The sequence below is a fragment of the Neoarius graeffei genome, chromosome 21 (genome assembly GCF_027579695.1).
Source record: "Neoarius graeffei isolate fNeoGra1 chromosome 21, fNeoGra1.pri, whole genome shotgun sequence".
Lineage (NCBI taxonomy): Eukaryota > Metazoa > Chordata > Actinopteri > Siluriformes > Ariidae > Neoarius > Neoarius graeffei.
The window spans coordinates 30,718,210-30,740,136 of NC_083589.1; the positions used below are offsets into that span (position 1 = coordinate 30,718,210).

The window sequence follows — 21,927 nt, forward strand, 5'->3', positions numbered from 1 at the left end:
TCACCTGTTCCGCAATTATTGGCACCCATAACAATTCCTAGAAAATAAATGTAATTGAATCATTTCTGTCATTTCTACTGTAGTTTATAAAGTTGATCAGAGTATCTAGGAACGTTTAATTAGTAATTCATCACATCCTGTTTCCCTGGGGTATAAATATGATATGACACAGAGGCCTATTTCTCTTATCCACTCTTCAACATGGGAAAGGCAACAGAACACACCATTTGAAGTAAGGCAGATGTGTGTCGACCTTCACAAGTCAGGAAATGGCTACAAGAAAATAGCCGCTCGCCTACACCTGCCCATATCTACAGTCAGAGGAATCATCAAGAAGTTTAAAACAACTGGAACAGTGGCAAACAAGCCTGGACGAGGATGCAAGTTTATCTTGCCACCACGCACAGTGAGGAGGATGGTAAGAGAAGTAAAAAGTTCTCCAAAGCTCACTGTTAGAGAATTGCATCAAAGAGTAGCATCTTGGGGTCACAAAGTCTCCATAACAACCATCAGGCGCCATCTACATGCCAACAAGCTGTTTGGGAGGCATGCATGGAAAAAGCCTTTTCTCACTCACAAGCATAAATGTAAACGTCTGGGGTTCGCTAAGCGCTACTGGGACTTCAACTGGGACCGTGTGCTTTAGTCAGATGAGACCAAGATAGAGCTTTTTGGCAACAAATACTCTAATACATCACAAAAGATGAGTATGCGGAAAAGCACCTCATGCCCACTGTGAAGTATGGGGGAGGCTCGGTGATGCTGTGGGCCTGTTTCTCTTCCAAAGGCCCCGGGAACCTTGTTAGGGTGCATGGCATCATGAACTCTTTGAAATACCAGGACATTTTAAATCAAAATCTGGTGGCCTCTGCCCGAAAGCTGAAGACGGGTCATCACTGGGTCTTTCAGCAAGATAATGACCCTAAACATGTGGCCAAATCTACACAAAAGTGGTTCACCCGACACAAAATCAAGCTCCTCCCATGGCCATCTCAGTCCCCAGACCTCAACCCAATTGAAAGCCTGTGGGGTGAGCTGAAGAGGAGAGTGCATAGGAGAGGACCCAGGACTCTGGATGATTTAGACAGATTGTGCAAAGAGGAATGGTCGAAGATCCCTCTCTCCGTATTCTCCCATCTTGTGAAATGTTATAGGAGAAGATTAAGTGCTGTCTTGTTGGCAAAAGGGAGTTGTACAAAGTATTAACATCAGGGGTGCCAATAATTGTGGCACACATGATTTCATGTAAAATAATTATTTCTCAATGTGGGATTTTTTTTTCCCACTGAATAAATGCACTTGAATTAAAGGTTGGATTTTTCTCTTTTTTTTTTTTTTTGCATTGTTGTCCTATATTATTATTTTTTTAAATGAATTCATTAGAAGCCTAAGAACGCATTTTAACGAGGGGTGCCAATAATTGTGGAGGGTGCTGGAGATTACACAGACGCAAATTATTCACGTAATCAATTACGTCAGTGCGTTGTCCCAGCCCTTGCTCTGCGTTTGTATCCGGTTAAACCAAAGATGATTGATATAAATGGTCCTATTTGAAAGTTCCGGTTTTGTTCTATGAACATTTTACCCTGTGTGGTTTTACACAACGTGTCGACACTAAAATTCCACGTCGAATAATTTTTATAATCGACAGTGTCGGATAATCGTCCCAGCCCTAATTCTAAGCGGAAATTTTTTTGTCGGATGGTTTGTAGAAAGTTTTTATTCATCAAATTTGCTAAAAATAAAAATGCTCTGTTTCTTAAAATCCAGTGAATGTGGATAGAATAAAAGTTATTCCGCTCGATCTCGTCGTACACGGCTTATAGTCGACTCAGTGCTACGCGTCTCGGCAGCTATCAGCTCATGTACGACTCGATTTCATGGGATAACTATTAAATAGACCTGGGAATGGAGGAAACTCAGAATATGTAGTATTGCACTTAGCTGTTCCCTTATTTTCAGTCTCCCTAATGCATACCGCATTCATGTATTCACACACAACGTTCATATGTTTTCATTTTTTGCGTACTCACACACAGCCTGTGGATGCTGGTGTCCTTTCGTAGGTGTGAGCGGCTGGAGGATCAGCTGAACGACCTGACCGAGCTGCATCAGAATGAGACCACCAACCTGAAGCAGGAGCTGGCCAGCATCGAGGAGAAAGTCGCCTACCAGGCCTACGAGCGAGCCCGCGACATGCAGGTACACACACCACACGCAAACACCCAGCGCTCTGTCTCAAAACTGAACATGGCCAAAAGTATCGGAACACTCCTGAATGGAAAACTGCTCGAGTTGCAACCGTAATGAAGAAACCGTATCCGTTATGTGCAGCAGAAAAAACAAGAGTTTGCTTTGTCGAGTCACTACATTGGTAATATTTAACGTGGCTTTTTAAATCAGACGCAACCAGAAGCAAGTCCCGCTGCACTGCTTACCCAGGCTCTGAACTGTACTTGTGATACAAGTGGGTGTTACTAGAAGCTTATTCAGAGTACTCGCTGTCTGCCACACTGCTGACTAATCACTTTTTTTTTACTGCAGTATTATAAGGTTCGGTCTGGCATTTTGGTCAAAAATGAATTACATGAATTTCACTACAGGGGATGGGTTCGTAATCCTTCTGTGGTGATATTTTAGGGTAATATTTGGGGGGGAAAAAAAAGGAAGAATTCTAACTCCAACCTCGCAGCTAAACTTTTTTTTTTTTAAATATCGTTCTATGTTCCAACCAACCAGTGCATTTTCTATATTTCTGCATAAATATGACCTAAAACATCAGATTTTCACACAAGTCCTAAAAGTAGACAAAGAGAACCCGGTTAAACAAATGAGACAAAAATATTATACCTGGCCATTTATTTATTTATTGAGGAAAATGATCCAGTATTACATATCTGTGAGTGGCAAAAGTATGTGAAGCTTTGCTTTCAGTATCTGGTGTGACCCCCTTGTTCAGCAATAACTGCAACTAAACGTTTGCGGTAACTGTTGATCAGTCCTGCACACCGGCTTGGAGGAATTTTAGCCCATTCCTCCGTACAGAACAGCTTCAACTCTGGGATGTTGGTGGGTTTCCTCACATGAACTGCTCGCTTCAGGTCCTTCCACAACATTTCGATTGGATTAAGGTCAGGACTTTGACTTGGCCATTCCAAAACATTAACTTTATTCTTCTTTAACCGTTCTTTGGTAGAACGACTTGTGTGCTTAGGGTCGTTGTCTTGCTGCATGACCCACCTTCTCTTGAGATTCAGTTCATGGACAGATGTCCTGACATTTTCCTTTAGAATTCGCTGGTATAATTCAGAATTCATTGTTCCATCAATGATGGCAAGCCGTCCTGGCCCAGATGCAGCAAAACAGGCCCAAACCATGATACTACCACCACCATGTTTCACAGATGGGATAAGGTTCTTATGCTGGAATGCAGTGTTTTCCTTTCTCCAAACACAACGCTTCTCATCTCATTATCTGTAGCCGCTTTATCCTGTTCTACAGGGTCGCAGGCAAGCTGGAGCCTATCCTAGCTGACTACGGGCGAAAGGCGGGGTACACCCTGGACAAGTCGCCAGGTCATCACAGGGCTGACACATAGACACAGACAACCATTCACACTCACATTCACACCTACGGTCAATTTTGAGTCACCAGTTAACCTAACCTGCATGTCTTTGGACTGTGGGGGAAACCGGAGCACCCGGAGGAAACCCACGCGGACACGGGGAGAACATGCAAACTCTGCACAGAAAGGCCCTTGCCGGCCACAGGCCTCGAACCTGGACCTTGCTGTGAGGCGACAGCGCTAACCACTACACCACCGTGCCGCCTAACGCTTCTCATTTCAACCAAAAAGTTCTATTTTGGTCTCATCCGTCCACAAAACATTTTTCCAATAGCCTTCTGTCTTGTCCACGTGATCTTTAGCAAACTGCAGACGAGCAGCAATGTTCTTTTTGGAGAGCAGTGGCTTTCTCCTTGCAACCCTGCCATGCACACCATTGTTGTTCAGTGTTCTCCTGATGGTGGACTCATGAACATTAGCCAATGTGAAAGAGGCCTTCAGTTGCTTAGAAGTTACCCTGGGGTCCTTTGTGACCTCGCCAACTATTACACGCCTTGCTCTTGGAGTGATCTTTGTTGGTCGAGCACTCCTGGGGAGGGTAACAATGGTCTTGAATTTCCTCCATTTGTACACAGTCTGTCTGACTGTGGATTGGTGGAGTCCAAACTCTTTAGAGATGGTTTTGTAACCTTTTCCAGCCTGATGAGCATCAACAACGCTTTTTCTGAGGTCCTCAGAAATCTCCTTTCTTCGTGCCATGATACACTTCCACAAACATGTGTTGTGAAGCTCAGACTTTGATAGATCCCTGTTCTTTAAATAAAACAGGGTGCCCACTCACACCTGATTGTCATCCCATTGATTGAAAACAGCTGACTCTAATTTCACCTTCAAATTAACTGCTAATCCTAGAGGTTCACATACTTTTGCCACTCACAGATATGTAATATTGGATCATTTTCCTCAATAAATAAATGACCAAGTATAATATTTTCATCTCATTTGTTTAACTGGGTTCTCTTTATCTACTTTTAGGACTTGTGTGAAAATCTGATCATGTTTTGGGTTGTATTTCTGCAGAAATGTAGAAAATTATAAAGGGTTTACAAACTTTCAAGCACTACTCTATTTTGCAAGGATTTTACAGGGAAAATGGTGAGTAATTGATTAGCCGAGAATACACCAGAAGGCATGTAAATTTCAAAATTTTCTGGGGCGGGGGGGCATGCCTCGAGACCCCCTTTAGCATTCGCGCTTAATCACATTAGCATTAGCCGCCAGCTAGTTCAGCTTTTCTGGCGCACCCTGATCTTACAAAATAATAATCTGAATGTTTAAAAGTCTACTTTCTAATTGTCTCAGACTTTCAATCATGTAATTTAGAAGGAACCCCAAAGTGAAGGACTTGTTGAGCTGTGAATCTAAATTTTATTACTTCAGAGAGCTGGAATGTTAAATATTTATTTGATGTCCCATATCTCAGGACGACTCTTCATACTAAGGTTATAACTTGTATGAAGTCAGGAATTCAGTCAGTGCGTTTACATGCGCATCCAAATCGAGCTGCTGTCGGTAATCGAGCAAAGGATCCCAGCAGGGGTGCCAGAGAAATCCAATCCTACATGCACACTGTGAAATCGAGCTATTGAGTGAGGTGCATTGTGCACCCGAGCCACAGGTGGCGCTACACGCCCCATCGTGTTGGCACACTTCCGGTTGTCGTCATGAAGAAGAGCTATTCAAGAGTATAAACAAAGGGACTGCAGGCGGAAATTAGCATGCACTGCTATAACCTGGTACAGACATCTGTCCTTACCGCAAGGATAATGTTTAATTTGTGCACTGGCCCTTTTAAAAATAAAATAAACTCTAAGAAGAGTGTTTGTAGTTTGTATGTACGAACAGAAGTGTTCCTAATAAAGTGGGCGGCTAAGGTGAAGTGTCATGCCGACCGAGGCTGTTGTGTTTCCCGCTTGTGGTCTCGTCACTCCCGGAAGGGGCAGTGCTGAAGTAAGTAGCTCGAATACGTAGCTCGATAGGGTTTACATGCACTAAGTAGCTCGGCAGAAATCGCATAATCTAGGTCGTGTAGCTCGATTACGAGAAATCAAGTTCGGTTCAATTTCAGCCGAGCTAAGGTGTTTACATGCCATTTAGAACTTCGATTTCAGACGAGCAACGGCAGAAATTCGATTTTCTCTATGTGCATGTAAACACACTGACTGTGTAAAGCCCCATCTCAATTGTTCCTGGTCCACAAAAACGTACTTATTTTCGAACAGGAACTAAAGTTTTCCTGCAGCTATGGCCCAAGAATTAAAATCAGCCCAAGGCATCCGAATAAAAATGTGACTGCAGTTCCACAGATTCTGGAGCATTCCTTTGGAAACTCGAGAGTTGCAGCTCTGTAGGTCTGTGGCATTAGGAGAAGCACTTTGGTGTTTGTTTACCAACTGATTGCTCATTCTTTATTTTATCTCTCAGTGTTTCCTGTCTAATGTTTTATCTCGCTGTATCCGCCTTACTTTCTCACTTTCTTTATCTCTCACACATTAGGTGCAAGCATACGTCACTTTCACCATTCGTGTGCGCGCGCACACACACACACACACACACACACACACACACACACACACACACACACACACACACACGGCTGCTATGTAATTTGCATTGATCACCTAATTCTTTTGTGTATCTTATGCGCATCTCATCTGGAGGATTAAAAGGCATCTACTGGAGGAGCTACTAGATGGCATTTCAGTCCCAACCTCCCTGTCGGTCAGGTTTCCGAGTGAAGCAGTAATGTTAGGGATTTTATGCATAGCAACGTTAAACAGACTGATGAGCTCCATTTCTCTTTAAAACCTTCTACTGGCTACGTGATTTGTCATGATCCGCATCTAAAATTGAAAACGCTCTCCATACATTCAAACATATTTAAATAATATTGGCTGGCGTTGAGTGGTCTATCAGATATATTCCGTTCAGCTAGCATGATATTGAACGAGTCAAAGACGAGTAGCTGAATGGAATATATCTGATATGTCATGAAAAAAAGCCATTATTATTATAATTATTATTTCTTCATGAAAAAAAAGCCATTATTATTATAATTATTATTATTACTACACATTCCTTTCGGGTGTTCAGCGCATCTTTCTCTTTAAAATTCTCTCAAAATCTAATGTATTTAATGAAGCAAACCTGACGGCCGTGTTTGTTTACAAGTTGCCACAGTCGCTCACTCGCTAGCACGGAAGTTTTACGTCTCCGACGTGTGACGTCATGTTGCCTTGACAACCTTGCAATATCGTAAACCATATTCAACGCTCATTCTCCATCGGTTAGAGTGACGTAATACACGTAGGATAAGTGATATGCTAAGTGATATAAAACACTGTTTTGTTTATTTGAACCTGTGTGTGTGTGTGTGTGTGTATATATGAGTGTTTAGTCTACGTCTAGTTCATATCTAGAGTGTTTATACTGTTTATATTGTCTGAGTGTTTAGTCTGTGTGTAGTTCTTATCTAGTGTTTACACCGTTTATATTGTCTGAGTCTTGTTCTCATCTAGTGTTTATACTGTTTTTATATTGTTTGTCTGAGTGTTTAGTCTATGTCTAGTTCCTATTTAGTGTTTATACTGTTTTTTTTTTTCTCAATTATTCTATTTTTTATTTTTATTTATTGCATTGCCTGTTTGCACCGTGGGTCAGAAAGGACTGAAATTTCATCTGTGCTGTATGTCGAGCATGTATAGCATATTTGACAAAGTTGACTTGACTTGAATATTGCATGCTATCAAACCAAATGAATGAAAAACGCTAGAAGAGAATAGAGTACGTTTTATTCCCTCAAAAAAGTGTCCTGTATGTATAATAAATAATATTGGCTGGCATTGAGTGGTATATCAGATGTACAGTATTTCATTCAGTTAGCATGATTCTGAACGAGTCAGAGACGAGTAGCTGAATGGAATATATCTGATATACCACAAAAAACCAGCCAGTATTTTTTAAATTTATTATTATTATTATACATACACATTCGATGGAACAATTGTAGATTTTACAAAAAGTTAAGAGCAGGGCGGGAACTTACCAATATCGAATGCTGATTCTGATCGAATGTAATTCAATGTTCTGTCGATCCAATGTACTGTACAAAGTCAAAGTTCTAACAGTAAAAATGGTACAAGTCCAAAAAGCCTGAACAACAACCCAGCTTGGATACAAGCTATATACAGGGTGACAGTTCAAGTTCACAGTTACTTTTGGTTGTAGTTAATTGTTACATTGCAGTTGTTCAAAACAAAAGGGCTTTGCTGAGTGAAGTCCTCTTGTGAAAGTCTCCGTCACTTTTCCTCACCTCCAAGTAGAACTTTATATTTCCGCTATTACTCTCTTTTCCAGTGTTTCGGTGTCCGTTGGTATGTTTTTCTCCTGTAAATATGCGTGAAGAATATCTAATGAAGTTTTGGCAGCCTTTCGGGTGTTCAGCACATCTTTAGTTTCAGTTTATTTATTTAGTGCTTAATTCGAGCACGGAATTAACCTCGTCGTCTTTCTCTCCTGGCCGACAAAGAAATGACTGTGCACATGGGCAGCAGAAGTTTTGTCACTGGATCTTCGCATCAGCTCCGATGTGTGACGTCGTGTTGTCTTGACAATGTGCAATATTATAATATTGCACGCTCATTCTCCATTGGGGAGAGTGGCGCAATACATGGAGGATAAGCGATATGATGACGGTATTGCATGCCATCAGTAAACCCTCTTGAAGGGAACAGAGTACATGTTTTTATTCCCTGGAAAAAGTGGCCTGTATGTATAATAAGTACTACTAATAATTTACTAATATAGAAAATCCTGAAGAGTAGTACAGTATTCACAACAGACATCTTGTTTTAAAGATATTTTTAAATTTTCTTGATGTAAAAGGAAAACTAACGGTCTAGAGCAGGACACAAGTATGGAAGTTGAGGCACAATGTGTTTAGTGTGCAGTCAGTTGTGGTCACATTATCACAAGGTGTCTGTGTCTTTCTCTGATTCGTCGGTGTCTGACTTTTTCTCTTTGTGTGTCTCTCCATGTCTCCCTCTCCCGTCTCATCGTAGGAGGCACTGGAGGCGTGTCAGACGCGTCTCAGTAAGCTGGAGTTGCAGCAGCAGCAACAACAGTTGGTGCAACTGGAGAGCGCAGATGCCAAAGTACTCCTGGGAAAGTGCATCAACATCATGTTGGCCATCGCCACAGTGATCCTGGTCTGCGTCTCCACGGCAGCCAAGTTCACAGCACCGCTACTGCGCAGCCGCCTGCACGTGCTCGCGACTTTGGTGTGCGTGTGTTTACTTGTGCTCGGCTGGAGCCACTGGGAGCATGTTCAGTGTGTGGTGGAGCAAATTCTTCTGACCAGATGAAGATGTGTGCACGCGTGCGCGTTTTCACACTGTGACTGGGGACACTGTGACTTGGGAACATGGGCCAGGAGGAACTGTTTGGATTTTACCTTTAAGTCGTGTGTGTGTGTGTGTGTGTGTGTGTGTGTGTGTGTGTGTGTGTGTGTGTGTGTGTGTGTGAGAGAGAGAGAGACAGGACTCTGTAGGTTTCCATCTCAGTATTCATATTGTATTGTTTGCTCTGGTTCATGCAACCCAATCTCTTCCACACACATTTGCAGGAATTCATAGACGTCCAAAGGAACCTGAGTCCATAACTGCTGTCTACTAGGCATGTAACGATTCACTCAATTCACCATTCGATCCAATTCACGATGTCGGTTTCACGATTCAATTTTCCCAAGATATTTTGTAAATAAATAAGTTATTACCAAAAGGCAATATTTATTTTCCTATTCTTTATCAACTTAAATATTTTTGCTCAATAAAAAAAAAAATAAATCACATTTTTTTCATTTTCTTAATAACCAGCAACAATAATTTGCCCACATTTGTAAAGATTGGAAATATATATATGTGTTCTTTACCAGCTGGGAGGTCCGTATGGTGAAATACCGTGACCGAGGTCTTGAAAGTACTGAGCGAGGCCTCTGGGCCGAGGTCACGGTATTTCACCATACAGACCGACCTTAAGCTGGTAAATAATATATTTATTTTTTTCTTTACCAAATTCTAACAGAAAACGAGAGCGCCCGAAAGGGGAAACCGAGGTGAGCTGCCATTTTGAATCCTCATTCACGGCTGTAATGCAAATGGCTTCCTCCTCGGTATACAAGTGCACTTCCATGGCAGGAAAAATAAAACTACATTTTGCCGCCTATGTAGTCCCCTATTTATACAAATGGGGGTCATTCAGGATTCAGCCATGTTTTTGCTCGGCGTTAGCAGCAGTTAGAGGTTTTTAGCTTTCTCCTGAAATGTTCTTTTATTTCTTCTTCCTCAGGGTAGTTAAACTCGCTTTCGCTGTGAACACTGTCGTTATCGCTATCCATGCTGTAAAATTAATGCTATTCTCCTGAGAAATGCGAAAATAAATGTTGACAAAAAATGCTACTATGTTTGTTGTGAACGAGCGAGTCGCCAGAGGTCCGTAACCGGGGTCCGTATCGTAGGATACGGACCCACTCGCCAGCCAATCAGAGCGCAGGATTTGATGGAAACTGGACCACGAAAAAACTAAAATGGCCTATTAAATATTAAAATATTAACTTTTTTTATTCAAAATGAAAAAAGTTAATTACAAATCGGCACTTTCTTAAACTTTTATGATTTTTTTTCCCCTACCTCCATTTGCTTCTCTTCTTAAGCTTTCAGCAGTCTGTAAAAACGGTGCTCGGAGTTCTTATTAAATCTATTTGTAGTCAATCACACACCACCTCTTTCCTATTTTAGATCTGTTTTTTTTTTTTTGTCATGCCACAAAAACACCTGTTACTTCCACCTCGGGTGAAGTCATGTGTATTCCTGCTAATTTACATTATTGCGCCCTCTGCTGCACAAACAATGCAATTACATCCATGAAAATTTAAGATGAAGCCACGTGAGAATTGCGATTCATCATTTTATTCTAATTTGAATGGTCATAAATTTGTATCGCGATTTACCGTTGTATGACGTATCGTTACATGCCTACTGTCTAACGAGGTTAATACTCTTCTTATGACCACAATATGCAGCACAAAGCAGAAATAATTGGTTACTTTTCAACGTTTGCCAGAATTTCTTCACTGTTCAATGTGAATTGGGAAGAGCTAACCTGAGAGATGGGTTAGATCAGCTTTACTCTCACCAGTCACAAGCAGTCTAGTGAATGAAAACAAATGTAGCAAGTGTAATCTACTGTGTTAAATCTGCAGTTGGGTAGGGTGCAGGGTTGATGTACAGGTCTTTAAGAATGAAGAATAAGGACATGCTCAGTCTGGCGATTCTCTGATCAGTGAATTAAGCGAGTGTTTGAACAGCATTTACACTTTTATCTGTTCAGCTTTAATACAACTCACATTTGGCATCATGGAAACGTTAATAATTTAACACTCGGAGTTTGAAATGGAGTACGGTTAAGACGAGGAGAGGGATCTTTATTTATTTAATGAAATCACTCCTGCATGGTAGATTCATTCAAACTCTGGCAGTGATCAGAAAGGATTGTTCTCACTGTCGAACTATTATATTGAGCTGGCGTTAATACATTCACTTGCACCTCGTGTGCCAGCAGCGTTTGTCTCTTTCTGGTCCACTTTTGCTCTAGAGCAGGAATAAACCAAAGCTCAGCACACACCAGCTCTCTGAAATGCAGTGTCAGGGCTCGACATTAAATTTTAAACCCACTTGCCCTGGGGGCTAAATTTTCCACCCCTTCAAATATTATCACTTGCCCCCTATTTTGCAAGGACTACTTTTTTTGTTTTGTTTTAGGAAAACCATAGAAAAATTGTGAATTGCAACATAAAATGAAGATCACACATTGAGTTGAAGTTTGGTTATTGATTAAGTTTACTATTAAGTTTGATTACTTTTTACTTGTAACGGACAATAACAATTTTATCCGAAATAGTTTCCCCTGCCTTAGTCGATTTATTTCCAGTTCACATGCATGCAGCTGTTGTAAAGTTCAGTGTGTTTGTGTAGAACTCTCTCAGACTGCAGGTTCATTACTCAATAATGTAGAAATCATAAAATAGAAATCTATAGCAAAGTTTGTATGAAGAAAACAATAGGGTGCCAAGACTTTTGAACAGTACTGTGTTTGTGAATATTTATATATCCGGGGGGGGGGTGTTATCATCCACCTCTAGGTTAAAAAAAAAAAAAAAACGCGCTGCGTCATGACAGGATAATGTTTAAGTTTAAAATTATTGTTTAATGTGTAGGTTGTGGGTGTTTTATACAGATCTGGCAACCTGTAACTGACAGGTGGTCTGTCATGATGCAGACTTTTTTTTTTTTTAAAGAAACCTAGCAGTGGATGATGCAACATAAACAGATATATAAATATTTTGCACAGGACTGTGTTCCTCTGATAACAGAAACGAAGCTCCAGCTCTCTCTGCTCTTCATCTGTTCTGTTCTTTCAGGATTTATCGCACATGTCGCTCCTCGTTGAGTTTTTTTTGTTTTTGTTTTTGTTTTTTATATTCCCGAGTTGTTTGAAATCAATCTGGGTTTTCTGTGTCGAATAAGGAAGCGGCTTCATCTTTAAGAAGATCAAACACTTTCATGAAGGCGCTGACTCGAATGCGAGCAGGAAAAAAATGAGATTCTTAATCAAACTCTTCCATCCTCACTTCCGACTTTGTTTTTGTAAAATACATTTTAAATACAATCGTGAATTTCTCTGGAGTTTTCAGGCTGAGCTCCTCTCCTTGTATTCTTTAACCACTCATTTCCTCATTGTTCTTGAAGCATTTGCTTCGATTTGTGAACATTTCTCTTGATCGCGGGGAGACGGTAATGCCTTTTATCTAGTTCTCTGTTTGAACAAGCAAAAACTTCGCAAAAATTCACCATATTGAAGACAGATTAAGCTGCTTGCATGAAAGACGGTGTCCGTCTGACCCCAGCTATAATTATCATGTGATGCGTGACGTCATGCACAAGGGGTCTATAAACAGTACGCGTACCATACTACAACAGCGGGGGGATAGAAAATAACTTGCAAAGCAGTAAATGAACCCAAGACTAAGAAAACAGCCAAGACATAATGGCGGATATGTAGTGAAGGACGCGTTTAGGAACTGAAATAAAAGATCAAAAAGCTTAAATTTTGTGGTGCTAGTTCATAATATATGCTCATTCCAACTTACCCGGTCGGGCATGTCGGGGACATATCCCACTTGCCCTGGGCAGTCGGGCAGTCCTTAATGTCGAGCCCTGAGTGTGAGTGATGGTCAGATTCAACTGTGCAAAGAAAGCAAACATGCTTTTGTGTGTTTTAGCCTGGAATAAGCAGTGGAAAGCTGAGCTATATAATATAATGAAATGTTTTTAAATGAAGGTTTTAAGGTTTATTTTTATACCTCTGTTATCCAGAAACTGTTTTGATGAGTCTGTGAATACAGTGATTGCTATCTCATGTGGTGTTTGTGTGTTCATCAGCTTCTATCTTTAAAAAGGTTCTAAAATAATGTTAACGATGCCTTCTTTCAGATTTGTAGGCCAAGAAAACCATATCACTCTTTGGTAATATTTTCTTTCCTTGATGAATGATTGGTTACAATCCAGCTAATCTTTAATTTCAGACCTTCTCAGTCAGCTGGAGCAGATAAATAATCCAAAATTATTTTTTAATAAAATACATTTGGCGTCCATTTGGGGCGGCACGGTGGTGTAGTGGTTAGCCCTGTCGCCTCGCAGCAAGAAGGTTCTGGGTTCGTACCCAGTGGTCGACAGGGGCCTTTCTATATAGAATGTACATGTTCTCCCTGTGTCCGTGTGGGTTTCCTCTGGGTGCTCTGGTTTCTTCCCACAGTCCAAAGGCATGCAGTTAGGTCAAAAGTAGACGGCTTTTTGATTTCATAAAATCCTGTGAAATTTAGTTCCGTCTGTAACATCTCACAAAAACCCAGGCCATTCTGTGGCTGGGAAGTTATTTAATTTGAGGGGATTCCCGAGCAAATGTGCATGAAATCGCTCACTTCGTGCAGTCAAGTAGACCGAGGAAGTCTGTGTGTGCATGCGTATGCTTACCTGAGTCATTGTCACCTTTAACTTTCGGATTTTACAGCAGCTGACGTCCACAGTGTTGCGTTACTGCCATCTACAGGTTTACTTTTGACCATGCACTGAGAGTTCCATCATTCTGTCACTAAACGAACAGCTGATCACACCGAGGTGCTCGCTGACCGCCGATATTTATTCATTTGGTCCTGTTTCTTTTCCTTTGTATATAACATAATGTCTTTTCTTCTCGCTTTCTGTTACTGTAGTCGGTCTTTCACGTTTCATTCGCACACTCTCATCCTCCATTTTTCTCTCCTGTTTCAAATTTATATCCCACAATGCTTTGCGCGAACGGGGAAAGCCCACCATGTCATGCATGATGTAGCATTTTGAATTGGGTCATGGTGAAGCAGGAAAAAACAGCGGAGAATTTAGGGCCATGTGGCTCTAAATACATTAACTGTTCTGTTAAGGGAAAAAAAAGTAATAAAATCGGAAGTCTGTGATTCGAATTCAGGTAGCACGGTGGTGTAGTGATTAGCGCTGTCGCCTCACAGCAAGAAGGTCCGGGTTCGAGCCCCGTGGCCGGCGAGGGCCTTTCTGTGCGGAGTTTGCATGTTCTCCCCGTGTCCGCGTGGGTTTCCTCCGGGTGCTCCGGTTTCCCCCACAGTCCAAAGACATGCAGGTTAGGTTAACTGGTGACTCTAAATTGACCGTAGGTGTGAATGTGAGTGTGAATGGTTGTCTGTGTCTATGTGTCAGCCCTGTGATGACCTGGCGACTTGTCCAGGGTGTACCCTGCCTTTCGCCCGTAGTCAGCTGGGATAGGCTCCAGCTTGCCTGCGACCCTGTAGAAGGATAAAGCGGCTACAGATAATGAGATGAGATGAGATGAAACGTGAAAAATCTGAAAGGCAGTCTACCTTTAACTGGCTACTCTAAAGGTGTGAATTGTTGTTTCCCAAGCCCAGAAATGGGAGGGTTGCAACAGGAAGGGCATCTGGTGTAAAACTATGCTCCAATTAATTGATTCACATGGCAACAGTGCTGGACGAGGAAGAACAACATTTGGTGTCCATTTGTTTCTTTTAGTTTGACACTGGAGCTACTAGGCGAGATAACAAATAGTTGACCAAGAAAATTATTTCACCACATCTAGTTCTTCACGGCTACCTGGGTATCACTATTCACCTTCTCCAGTGAATAGTGGAGAAGGTAAGTCATCTTCTACACAGACTTACTGATGTGATTTACTGTAACCTATAGGAACATGATGCACTTTTTTTTTCTTCTCATAAATACTGCTGTCATACAGCCATCTTTACCTGGAACCTTCTCACTGAATTGTCGTCTGGTTGGTGCGGATTCTGAACAATAAGGTACTCTGGAAGTTATCGGGTGTTTACAGAACCTCGTTTACATACAGTACCAGTCATAAGTTTGGACACACCTTCTAATTCAAAAATTTTCCTTTATTTAGTCTAACTACCAGAGGTGCTGAGAGAGGTGACGGTGTCTTGAGGAACCAGACAGACCTTAGAACTGACTGGAAAAGTGTTCCGAGAAAGCTGTTGCATTCTCCAGTGGTGTGAAGGTGAATAGTGACACCCAGGTAGCCGTGAAGATTTCCTGAAGCGGCACATCTTGAAATAACGTGGCTTATCGCTGTAGGCACTCGGCATCCAGGACGTCTATGGACCAGGGTGATGTTCACCAGCTGTTAAGTACAGGGGATCTCTGATCAACATGCTGCATGATTGAGATGGTTAATGTGCATACCTGGTGCCATTTTCACCTTAAGAGAGACCATATCATTGGCTGTGTGAGCACAGGTCTCGCTACATGGCTCAGTTTACCACTTGCATTGGGAAAAGGAGGCTTGGTTGGCAGTGGACAGCATGTAGCATAACCCTTTCAATGCCCTTGGACGAGTCATGTACATCATGAAATCTTTTACCACTGTGCCTTATGACGTACGTTACTGGTCATAAACGCCTCCTTTTATGTACCTTACATGGCACATTACTTTTACTTCACAGTGGCACATATGAATGTCAATGCCTAAAACATTCTTCCGTCATAAGGCACAGCGGGAAAAGATTTCATGACGTACGTGACTCGTCCAAGGGCATTGAAGGGGATAATGAGGGGAAAACCACTCAACCATGCTAGCAGCACGTAGCCAGAGACTCGCTGTTCAGCCAAATGGTGATGGATGCGAACTGTTCTGAGCAGGAAATGCAGATTTAGAACCTGACCTGGTGGAAAATGGATGAAAGGAAACAACTCCAGTACCAGCGCTGCAAGTTAGAGGAATTGAGCAGATTTCTCAGGCTCAGTAGAGAACAGTGCAGGGTATTATGAGGGAAACCTACACGTAGTGGGCGATGTAGAATACCAGGAGGAGATCCAGTGGGAATATTGAACATCTAAGTTCATAGAGATTAGAAGTAAACAGCGCTGTAAGTGAAAACTAATAAGACGAGCAGTGCTACTGGTTACCATGCAGTTCTGTCGTGTTTCATTAGCTCACAAAGTAAAAAACAAAACAAAACCACACGCTAAGGTAGAAGAGATGAGAGGAGGGTATTGCCAGCTTTGGAGAACACCTATTACCTTGATCAGAGGCAAATTTGGTGTAAGAAAAGAACAGTGGCAAGATTGTTGTATGACCACAGCGTTTACTGCAGGAGTGTAGATGAAAGCTGCAACATTTATTGCGGTAGCCATATTGCTACACCAGACTGAGTTTTTCTTTCAAGTAAAACTCTGGGATTTTTTTTTTTAATTTAATTTTATTTTTAACCTGAGCCCTATTTTCCCATCTCTTTGGGTTGAATCCAAATGAAACGATTGAAATCAGTCCAGTATTGAGTTAAATCCCAGAGGATTCCTTTTGTAAACATCAGAAAACAGCCCTGGTGCAACAATCGACTACGGGCACTGAATAGGTTTGCTGTGTCAGAGACCGGAAGAAGAGAACGGTTAAAACAATGACTGTAGAAAGAGTCATTTCCTATAGTTTCTTTAAAGTTAATGGGCACCCCAGGAATTACACACCTTCACGGGCTTTTTTTTTTTCTGTTTGTATTCACACCGCCAGTAGGAACGCTGAAGTGATGTAAGCCGGCTTGCTAGCTGGAAATGCTAGTAAAGATTTTTATATTTTGCTTGGATATGTCAGAATCATGCTCCATCATTTCCTCCATCATATATTAGTGCTGTCAAGCGATTAAAATATTTAATCGCGATTAATGTCGCGACAGTCATAGTTAACTCGCGATTAATCGCAATTTAATTGCACATTTTTGTCACATAAACCATTGTAATTCTCTTATCAGCATAAAAAAGTGAATGGGGTTGCTTTGTACCAATTTTTTATTTTTATTTTTTTTTATTACAAAGCATAACACGTCTTCACACAGCCACTGCAAAGTGAAACCTAAGCCGAGCACCGGCGCGGGGCTAGCAAGAGAACCATGAGTGAAATGATCTACTGTTTGAGTTAGTCTACAACTCTAATCAGAGAGATAGGTTACACAGTGACGGTAGGCTTGACATGCTTGATTATAATATAAAGTACACTATTATATTAACTTTAAGTTGTTCGCTGATAAATATTGCATTGAATCTGATCTTTACTGTTTCAGCTCACTTAACACATTTTGTACTTTTACACTTTCTGCCTGTTGATGCGTCGCGCTGTCCAATCAGAGGCGACCAAATTTGCATATTACAGGAAGGATTTCTGGGATAGCATTGAGTTTACAGTTCAGAGGGATCTGGCTTCTTTAGACGCTGTCTTCTTAAAACTGAATAAATATTTAAAAAGAGCCAAATGAGCCAGTCTTTTGAACGGCTCTTTTCAAAGAACGGATCACAAAGATGCGGATCCCATCAAAGAGCCATAAATCCCATCTCTACTAGCGCGCCCTGCCCGCGCTGGTTCTTTGGGGGGGGGCAGAGGACTCTGGCTGTGTGTGGCGTGGCATTACAGTCTAGCTGCTATCGGTTTTCTAAGCAAAGTCTCTGTTCCAAGTTCCTGGCAGTTTCAAAAGCTTATGAAAAACCTACATCATGTCGGTGTTAATCTCGCGATAAAAAAATTATCGCCGTTAAAATTGAGTCAAGTTAACGCGTTAATAACGCGACATTTTTGACAGCACTAATATATATATATATATATATATATATATATATACGCGTGCTCAATAAAGCCTGGACTTCACTGTTGGCCCATTTGTCTGTTTTTTTCATTTTTTAACGCTAACATTAAGAGCTGTTGTTTACATGGCTAACGTCTTACACGGACTTTTAAAAAAAAATGCCGGTTGGTGGTGCTGCATTGGCTCGTGTTCGATGGATCAATGTACACTTGCATCACTCATGGTTCCTTTTGTGCCGGGAGAGTACCTACCCTCAAATTGGAGCTAAAAAAGTCCCTCAAAACAGAGTTCTGAGAACTATGATTTGTTCTCAGTTCCTGCATTAGGGACACTGGAAAAAGTTCTAAGAACTATGGAAAAGGTTCCTTCAGTCCAAAAGCACCTACTGAGGTAAAGACACAGGTGCATCTCTGTAGGGATCCTTTCCATGTTGTCAGACACTTATAATAACATTATGAATTAATGTTACATTACGTTTAATGGCCTTTAGCAGACACTCGTATCCAGAGCGACATACAATACCCCCAAAGCAGCCTGGGGAGCCCTGCTGAAGGGCACGTCAGCCATTCCTGCTGGTCCAGGGAATGGAACCGGTGACCTTTTGGTCCCAAAGCTGAGACTATCAGTGGTGAAAACAAGTGCTTTACTTTGACACGGATGTTTGCCCCATAGAACTACATTATATAGCCGTTTTGCGGTTGCCGGTTATAATGTTCGAACTCAATAGTGAACCTAATTCAATTGTTTTTGTCCATAGTAAATATTTGGACCAGAAGAGGTGGCAAAATAGGGACCAGGTTAAAAAAAAAAAAAAAAAAGCCCTGGAGTCTTCCTTTAAAGCTAGACTGCCTTTCGATTTCATAAAATCAGTGAAATTTAGTTCACTTTGAAATTTGGTCATTGTGATATGTTTATTTCTGTAATATCTCCAAAAAAAAAACCAGGTCATTCTGTGGCTGGGAAGTTATTTAATTTGATGAGATTCCCGAGCAAATAATGTGCATGAAATCGCCCGCTTTGCGCAGTCGAGCAGACAGAGGAAGTCCTCGTGTGCATGCGCAGGTTTACCTCCTTTTTCTTCTTCTTTTGGGTTTTACGGCAGCTGGCACCCACAGTGTTGCATTACTGCCATCTACAGGTTTACCTTTGACTGTGCACTGACAGTTCCATCATTCTGTCGCTAAACGAACAGCTGATCACACCGAGGTGCTCGCTGACCGCCAATATTTATTAGTTTGGTCCTGCCTTCCCTTTCCTTCGTATATAATATAATGTCTTTTCTCACTTTCCGTTACTGTCGTCGGTCTTTCACATTTCATTTGCGCACACTCAACTTCCATTTTGCTTTCCTGTTTCAAATTTGTATCCCACAATGCCTTGCACGAACAGGGAAAACCCACCACGTCATGCATGACGTAGTATCTTGAATTGGGTCACGGTGAAGCAGGAAAAAATAGTGGAGAATTTAGGGCCATGTGACCCTAAATTCATTAATTGTATTATTTAAAAAAAATAATAATAATAATGAAATTGGAAGTCTGTGATTCGAGTTCAGTAGCTTTTGGTCCACTAAACAAATATTTGGGTGTCAGGTCGAATTCTTTTTATGACCTACACTTGAAAAATCTGAAAGGCAGTCTAGCTTTAAACATCTATTACTATATCTTGGCTACAAGGACTTTGGCTTCGAAAATCCAAAAGTCCCTAAGTTTGTAATTATCGTTTCACTGCTGTTGTATAGGTTGTTTTATTTAAGAATGACATCTTAAAGAAGCAAACCAATGACACTCCACTTTGGATAAATAACAAAACCACATGTTTTTCCCCTTGCAAATGGAGGAAGGTGTTACTCCCAGAATCGTAACAGAAGCAGATGTTGGTACACCAACAGACCTGAACTAAGGCTGCTTTTGTCTAGAAGAGCAAACACTCGCCCTGTAGCTTTAAAGGACATGGGACATGAAACAAAAATGCACGCTATATCAGTTTCTTTCCATTAAAAATATGAAATAATTGCATCAACAAATACAAAATTATCTATTAAATTCAGCAAAATCGTTATATTCGTGATGATTATATGGCATTTCTGCTCGAGCTCCGATATGCATATTTTACAACTGGAAGAGCCGCTGTCACGTGATCATACGTCACAAAAACTTTCGGGTACAGCACAAGCGGGTAGATGAATATGGAGAAGTGTGAATCGTGATGATGACGAATGCGACAAAATAGTTTTTGTGTCTTGGATGACAAGAAAATTGTTTCGTTTTTAGAGTGTTTAACGTACATTGAACATCATGGTGTATTGCGACCTCCCAGTCAGTCAGACGCGCTGTCACTCCTGTTAGCAATGTAGCTAGGCTCAGCATGGCCAATGGTATTTTTTGCGGTTGTAGTTAGATGCGACCAAACTCTTCCGCGTTTTTCCTGTTTACATAGGTTTATATGACCAGTGACATGAAACAAAGTTCAGTTACACAAATTGAAACGTGGCGATTTTCTATGCTATGGAAAGTCTGCACTATAATGACAGGCGTACTAACACCTTCTGCGCGCTTCGGCAGCGCATTGATACCTTCACTCGGAGTTGTACCATTATTTTTTAGACAGGGCGGACGGACCAGGGCATTCGCCCGCCTGGCCGTGCCCGACGAGGAGCGCTCTCGGCCGGCTTGGGAGGCAGACGGCAGCCCCTCCTGGAAGTGTGGTTTTACCATGGGCCTCATGCGGTAAGGATTAGTATTATAATTTTGGGTGTATCAATTATTGATTATCATAATTCTGACTCGTTTCGCCATTTTGAATGTTTTCATCTCGGACTCTGGAAGCATTGTATCTCAATCTTGAAAAATATCAGCAAAAAAAAAAAAACTAGCTTGCAACTGACTTTAGCTAGATCTATGATGAACTTTCAATGTATGATACAAAAATAATACTTCTTTCAACAGATCATTAGCCTTTGAGCAGAATTGTTTTTAACTTACCAGGAAGTGTTATGGAGCCGACCGCTTTCAGTTTCATGGGGATTGAATGAACTCTCACTCTCAGAATCATCTGACCCGTCAGAGTAAAGACAAGATCCATGTTCATGTGAATTTCCAGCTATCGGTTCGAATTGATAGGGTCTAACTTCACATCTCTGTGAAACATCGGGAATGTCACTGTCGATGGTGTCCATTTCGGTAACCTGTTTACATTAGATTCCCAAGCGCTGGCTCCTTGGAAAGTTTTTGTGATGTCACGGGTCACGTGACCACCTAGCTAATTAACGAATCATTGTTTTACGCTGATGTATAAAAAAGTTGAATAATGTGATGATTTTCACATTTCTGACGCCCTGCAGTGATTTAGATGGCATTTCTTATGTCCTTTATACATAATTATACCCAGAAAAAAATCCATGTCCCATATCCTTTAAAGCAAGAAGACCAATTTAGCTCAGTGTTTTCTAGTCTCTCTGCATGTATTGAGACTTTACATCAATTCATTCCTTTTGTGCTTCTTTGTTGTGATTATTACACAGAATATCAAAGTAAAGTGTTCCCATTTACAGTGGCTGGTTTTTCAGTTGTGCCTCCAAGTCATAATTGTCTTAAATATCATTCTAGGTTAGAATGGCCTCAGAAGTGTTCCTTTGACGCTGTTGGATTGATGCTTGAATAATGTGAGAAGCATTCTGCTGCCCTCTTGTGCTCATTGAGAAAATTCAACCGGAACATATCGAGCGTACTGGGTTGCCTGTCTACATCAGAGGGTGGAACTGTAGTTTGCATCCCTGCAGCATCACACTGATGGTATCTAGTTGCTCTAGAATGAGCAAAGTTTTTGCATGTAAAGGACCTCATTGCCAGCGACCTGTTCCATGACCCAAGTGTAGAACGGAGAACCAACTCCAGTGAAGGACAAATTAGTAAGAATCCAATTCAAAAAGCAGGATCAGTAATAAATAGGGGTGGTGTGTTGGAGGAAACCACACTAGCAACACTAGCTCTAAGTCTATCCATTGGCTGGATTAGCAATATCCTAATATCAAGGAGAAAATAAAGGACGAGTTTTGAGCTGCTCTATTATTTAG

At 41.3% G+C, this 21,927-nt stretch overlaps 1 protein-coding gene across 1 annotated transcript in view; it reads left to right on the top strand.

The window, feature by feature from the left end:
• The window catches only part of tmcc3 (transmembrane and coiled-coil domain family 3), a 69,455-nt gene extending 56,356 nt beyond the window's left edge, over window positions 1–13,099 (top strand). The window contains exons 3-4 of the mRNA XM_060902959.1: window positions 2,067–2,202; window positions 8,686–13,099. Of these exons, the coding sequence (XP_060758942.1) occupies window positions 2,067–2,202; window positions 8,686–8,988 (439 nt within the window). The 3' untranslated portion in view covers window positions 8,989–13,099. The remainder of the gene's footprint in view (window positions 1–2,066; window positions 2,203–8,685) is intronic.
• The last annotated feature ends 8,828 nt before the right edge of the window (window positions 13,100–21,927 follow it).